The sequence below is a fragment of the Frieseomelitta varia genome, unplaced genomic scaffold (genome assembly GCF_011392965.1).
Source record: "Frieseomelitta varia isolate USP_RPSP 00005682 unplaced genomic scaffold, Fvar_1.2 scaffold_146, whole genome shotgun sequence".
Taxonomy (NCBI): domain Eukaryota; kingdom Metazoa; phylum Arthropoda; class Insecta; order Hymenoptera; family Apidae; genus Frieseomelitta; species Frieseomelitta varia.
Window position 1 is genome coordinate 495,241 of NW_025109150.1, and position 6,365 is coordinate 501,605.

Consider the following 6,365-nt stretch of genomic DNA (forward strand, 5'->3'; position numbering starts at 1 on the left):
TTATTCTATATGTATTTATTATATATGTATATAATATATATGTGTATATAATATATTATAAAATATATATATATAAAGTAATCGCGAAAATTTACTGAATATTTTTTTTTTACTTTTGATACTGGACTATTGCACAGTACAAATATAATAAATTTTTAATATTATAATATTATAAATAATATCTCATTAAAAACAAGCCATTATAAATAAAGATCTATTACTCACTTAATATATATTTATATATATATATATATATTATAAATGTAAATATTATAATATATTATAAAATATATATATATAAAGTAATCGAGAATTTACTGAATATCTTTTCTTTACTTCTGATACTGGACTATTGCACAGTACAAATCTAATACACTGTCAGTTCATAGAATTTAAAACATGATAGAATCAAACAAAAAAAATATATAAATTCTCTGTATAAAGAGAGGGAGAGAGATAATTACGAAGGAAAAGGGTGAAACGGGAAAGGTCAGAATATGACGAAACGGATCGTCGGAGGGGGAGAGAGAGAGAGAGAGAAACGAGAATTGAAAGAGAAGGCGAGAGGAACGCGAGAGATCGAGGACAAGCCAGGGGCATTTCCATTTAAGGCACCCCGCGTGCGATCTCCCGTTTCACTCGGCGCCACTTTGACACGCATATTCGCGAAACGTTTACACCACTCGAGCAACATACTTTTCGTGTCGAATGGCTCTCTCTCTCTCTCTCCCTTTCTCTCTCTTTCTCTCTCTCTCGCTGCAAAAATTTTCACGTCAACCACATCGCGGCAACGTTGCAATTGGGTCTCATGAAAATTCAACGCGCAGTAAAGTTTCGAAAGACTTGCTTGTTGTGTTGTCGTTGGCGAAATAAAATTATTCAATCATCTGAACAATTGTCCCAAACCAGACAGTGTCAGAATTCATAATCGATGTGTTTTATTGGAAGAATGCGTGTCTGTCGATCTCTTTTTTTTTTTTTTTCTTTTCCTATTTTTCAGTGGCCGATCTCTCGGCTCACCTAAGAGGCCTCGTTTATTGGAACAGGTTTAGCATTCGGATCCTTCAAATCCAACGTGTAGCCGTGCACCTTCGTGGAATTCGTAGTGGGATCGTAAATTCTTTCAACGTGTCGAAGAGTATCGCCCACGATTCTGTCCGTGCTCTCGCGAACGTACGGCTTCCCGTCCGAGGTGCGACCAGACTGCACGATTCTCGTCCCATCGTTAGATTGAATCACGCTGCTGCCTCCAACTGTGTACACCGAGGCAGGAGCATTCGCTAGAAATTCGAATTTTCGTTAGATAATTGAACATGAAGCGAGGGAATGACACGATAAGCAATTCCAAGAGTTAGGCACGTTTGAAGAATATACGGTTGAAAAGTCAATCATTTGTGAGTCACTTTCGTTCTTGAGACATTCAACAATTTAGTATCGTAATTGTAGTATCGTAATGACTATGTTACAGCGATACTATGTCGCACGGCTACTTCTTCCATCAACTGAAGATTTTGACAATGAAAAGACATTTGCAGACAATTGTTTTTAACGAGACGTGAACTTATGCTAAAATTGGCTTCTAAATTCTCTTAGAATTTAGATACCAGATAAAACTAAAATTAGGAGAATCTACAAAGGCTTACTACTTACGTATTTTTGATTTTTGAATATTTCGAAGTCGTAATATATTTTTAGTTATTTTTTTTAATAGAACATATCATCTGTTTTTTTGGGGGGGATTTACATCTTCCAACTTAAGAGATTTGTTTTTTTTTTTTTTCGTAACCGATTAACATCAACCTCAAGAAATCCCCTCGACTGGGAAATTTCAAAAATCAAAGTGATCGAACACGCGAGGCAAATGTCGCGATTAGGGGAAAAAACCTTCAATCGCCTTGAAAAGCGGAGAGAGAGAACGGTTCTCGATGGTGAAAGGAACGTTTACGTTAACGTTTAGGTATAATTGCTGTAATTTCCCGACACTGAGTTGAAGAAACAATCGAGAAAAAGAATGTCGAATAATCGGTTTATCGCGTAAACTCACTTCGTCTGAATCTATCTGCAAAGCACTTTATTCATGCAACAAGGATACCGTTAATTAGATTTATATATTTATAGAATTCGTGCAGTATTATTAGCTACGATTGTCTAAGTGATAGTTCATTTCGAAGCAGAAATAATAGTTCCCATCGGAGAATTATTCATACCGGTTACGTAGTCGCGTTAGTCATACTTCTAACGAGCAAACTGCGTGTTATGCACACGTGCCGAATTATAAATAATTTTATATATATATACAACGAATCTTCAAAAGATATATTCGCACATCATTGTATTTATTATAGCATTTGCATATGTAGTAGTTAATCAATTCCAAATATTTTAAATATCATTCATTTAATAGCACTTTCATGTGACTAAAACAATTTAATATTATTGATATTATGAAAGCAAAGTGTCGAATCTGAATCAGGAAACGCTTGATTTGAAAATAAAAATACCGATACTTTTGCCGTATAATTCGAATTATATAAATATTCTTATCCCTCAACGAACAGATGTTACTTCATTCGTGCATTCGCTCAAAATTTCCTTTTAACAAGCATCTTTCAATGAAATCAATAAATCTATCCAAGTACGTGGCTACGAAAGGGAATTTCGAAACGTTTCGTAACACGTGAATCTACAAGTATATTTTCACGAGCTACTCTATAAGTAGAATCCACAACAAATAGCAAATCAAAGTGTTTCTTTTCATTCGTGACGTAGCATTCGCGTTCAGGTAAATGATGCCAATCGCTAAGAGGTTTCAAACATTTAATTGATATCGCCAACAAAAAAAATTTCCTTCCAATGAACGTTAATTCAAATTACTCTAATCATCTCCTCACCTAACTCCTCGTTCAGATTTTCTGTCATTCGATGAACATGCGCCAAGTTCTCCTGCACCGTTTCGTGTATCCGTTGGTTCAATTGCTGTACGTTCCGTTGAATGTTCCTGTTCATAGCTTCGATGTTCTCGTTGAGACCTCTCAGCCAATCCGTTCCGCCCAACACTTGCCCATTAGATCTGTTATCAGACGAAATGCGCGTTACTTCGACATTATGCGTCCGTCGCCAGTGGCCTTGCAAATTTCTTGCACGCGCCGAGGAAAGCGGCGGAGAAAGTTGCCTTTGCTAAATATATACATCTATCTGACTAATGCAATGAAACTAAATAATATACCGCGTTGACGCTTATCGAATTTCGATCCTGCGTATCACATTGTGCCAAAGGCGTGCAACTTTCATCGACATAATCATCGTAATTTGTTCTTGCCACGGTGCTAATGAAATTGCGAAACTGCCAATGCTTTTGCCACGAGACACACGTGTCAGGAGGCCTCAGAAGTTAGGTTTCACGTTAGAAATTAATTTGTTCGGTGCGAGTAGCCTTTTGTTATTAAAATCGTCGATCGACGGGACACTTTAGCAATTATTACAATATTATAATTAAACTGTCCCACGACAGTTTAATTATAATAATTTAGTAATTGTTACAATATTGTAATTAGTAATTATTCTAATTATTTTAATTACAGTTTAATTATAATAATTTAGTAATTATTACAATATTGTAATTAAACTGTCCCAAGATTTTAACACGAAAAACCGCTTGTTTGTCCATGATAGGTACATAGTAACTTGTTGGACTGATTAGTTTCTAAAGTTCTCCGCATGTTCTAATATATTTTAATATATCATGATATATAATACATTCTAATATGTTATAATGTAACATGTCAATACATTTTAATATATCATGATATATAATACATTCTAATACATATTATACATATTAATTCTAATACATTCTAATCCTGCTATAACGTAATATGTTAATATATTTTAATACCATGATACTTAATACATTCTAACATGTTAGAATGTAATATGTTGATATATTCTAATATATATTATGATATGTAATAGATTCTGATATGTTATAATGTAATATGCTGATAAATTTTAATATATTATGATATGTAATACATTCTAATATGTTATAATGTAATATGTTAATACTACAACTATAATATTAACATTACATAACATTACATATTAACACAAATTAACATTCTAGTATGTTAATATTACAACTATTACATTATCATTACGTAACATTACGTAACATTACCTATTAACACAAATTAACATTCTAATATGTTAATATTACAACTATAACATTAATATTACATAACATTACATATTAACACAAATTAACATTCTAATATATTAATATTACAACAAGTTTGGAAATTCATACGCTTGCCGGCACTTTACAGTTATCTTTGAACAAATCGATTCAAATACTTTAAGATTTTCTTGAAATTTAAATATTCCTCACAATTGGTCGACCATCTGTCGCTAAAAATCACAGTAATGTTTGTTTCACGTGTAGAACTATTTCCGCGTCAAATTTCATTGGGATCAAAGAGAGCCATATCGAAAGCATCTCGCGTCGAATTATTATTATTTTTTCTCGCAACTGGTCGACCAGTCGCTGTCGCTAAAATTACTGGAAACGATACGGAGTTTGCTCGAGTGTCATCGATACGTATCTCTTTAATCTCTAAAAGTTACCTATTGCCTTTAAACCGTAGAAACCAGAGGCCAAATCGATCGACTAACCTGCACGACATCGCTGCAACGACTATTGCGACACAGAAGCTGACGTCGACTAGTGCCCTCATCTTTGTTTCCCGGCTTATATATGTAGCTTTTTCCTCTGTTTTCCTCTGTTTTCCTCGTTGGTACCCCTTGTCCTGCCGTTTGGACGAGCGCGAGTGCCGCGTAGCCGCGCGAATTAACGCGAAAAATTGGGAATCCTGAGATCGCGGAATATAAAGCACGACTGCACGAGTCGCGACTCCAGGAGACTTTCTTTCCCCCTTCGAATCGTCTATCCACGTTTCAAAGCATTACCTTTCGTTGACTGTGCGCGCTGCGTCATCAGACAGGAGATACGTATTTATCGACCGCGATTCTACGCGCGTCATTCGTCGTCCACGGATTGTGCGCTCATCGTGTGGTAGACGGTCGTTCAATTAAAAGAGAATTAAACGTTACAGAAGAAAAAAAAAGAAAGAAAGAATCGTCAGTGACAATGATCGAAGACGTTGATCTTTGCACTTGTTGTTAGTGTACGTCGAACATTTCTTATCCGTGACAAAATTCGTTTCGCCGTCAAGTATTTTGTTTCCTGTTCGCGAAAGGCCAGTGTGGATCCACCATTATAAAAACTGATCGACTGGGTAGAGTGATTTAATTTGTTACAGGCAATCGTAACATGTGTACACGCTCGTACCGCGACGATGTGGTTGGACAAGATCGCGTAATAACGGAGGAGCTCGCTTATAGATAAGAGGGCGCGAGGTTATCCACGGCAACGACACGTTTCGTCGAAAAAACTTGTAAATATCGGCATCGACGCGAGAAACGAGCATTACGTTGAATTCACACTTGGCTTGCTGACTGTCGACAGTAGCAACGTCTCATCCACGTGGACATCTTATCAAATATGTTGCTGCACACTATTTGCACAAAGTTCTTGCAAACTTAGAGAAGGATTCGTTTCTTCCAAAGAATTGAATTCAATTTTAATTTACGCAGTGGGAGCATATTTTTATTTGTGCGTTAAATATCATTTACAAATTACCTGGTTTTCTTTTCTGTACATATTCGTTTATTTGAATGTACTTTTTTGGATATATTTTCAATATATTTTCATCTGGACCAATTGTATTTCAAGTAAAAATTGATTTACATCAAAGTGTCTGTAACAGTTAATTGCTGCCGTTTGTAATATTGTTCTCACTTTTACATCTCTTTAAGTCACCTTCCACTTTTGCAGAACTTTATTTATGAAAAAATGTGCAAGAGATCGTAAAAGAACCAAACAAGCAACGTATATTTTAATAACATTATAATGTACATTGAAGTACAATCTCATTTAATAATATTATATAATAATAATATTATAATAATAATATAATAGTAATATTATAATAATAATATAATAATAATATTATAATAATAATATAATAATAATATTATAATAATAATATAATAATAATATAATAATAATATAATTAAAATATAATGAGAATAATATAATAATAATATAATAATAATATAATTAAAATATAATGATAATAATATAATAATAATATAATTAAAATATAATAATAATAATATAATAATATAATAATAATATAATAATAATATTATAACATATATTGAAATATAATCGTGTAGTAAGGGAGAGTTCGACCGTATCGAATCGAAACAGCAACGCAGCTGTTTTCTTCACCGTTAAAAGATCG

The 6,365-nt window shown here is 33.8% G+C and overlaps 1 protein-coding gene across 3 annotated transcripts; it reads right to left on the reverse strand.

The window, feature by feature from the left end:
* Positions 1-313: 313 nt before the first annotated feature.
* On the reverse strand, positions 314-5,019 carry LOC122533442. Of its 3 annotated transcripts, none has more exons than XM_043663124.1 (3): positions 4,624-5,019; positions 2,892-3,070; positions 314-1,280 (listed from the first exon to the last, which is right to left on the reverse strand). In XM_043663124.1, exons 1-3 carry the CDS (start codon positions 4,731-4,733, stop codon positions 1,021-1,023), a joined length of 549 nt encoding a protein of 182 aa, XP_043519059.1. In that variant the 5' UTR covers positions 4,734-5,019; the 3' UTR covers positions 314-1,020. The 3 variants fall into 3 exon arrangements, with proteins under 3 accessions (XP_043519059.1, XP_043519070.1, XP_043519081.1); XM_043663135.1 differs by having other exon boundaries at positions 4,672-4,993; XM_043663146.1 differs by lacking the exon at positions 4,624-5,019 and adding an exon at positions 4,388-4,416.
* Positions 5,020-6,365: the final 1,346 nt, after the last annotated feature.

Excerpts from the sequence above, each read along its gene's own strand:
- LOC122533442 (XM_043663124.1), bottom strand. The coding sequence starts at position 4,733 with ATGAGGGCACTAGTCGACGTCAGCTTCTGTGTCGCAATAGTCGTTGCA. Across the intron at positions 3,071-4,623 it reads CTACGGTTTAAAGGCAATAG|ATCTAATGGGCAAGTGTTGG; the intron begins GTAACTTTTAGA and ends GTCTGATAACAG. Across the intron at positions 1,281-2,891 it reads AAATCTGAACGAGGAGTTAG|CGAATGCTCCTGCCTCGGTG; the intron begins GTGAGGAGATGA and ends TCGAATTTCTAG.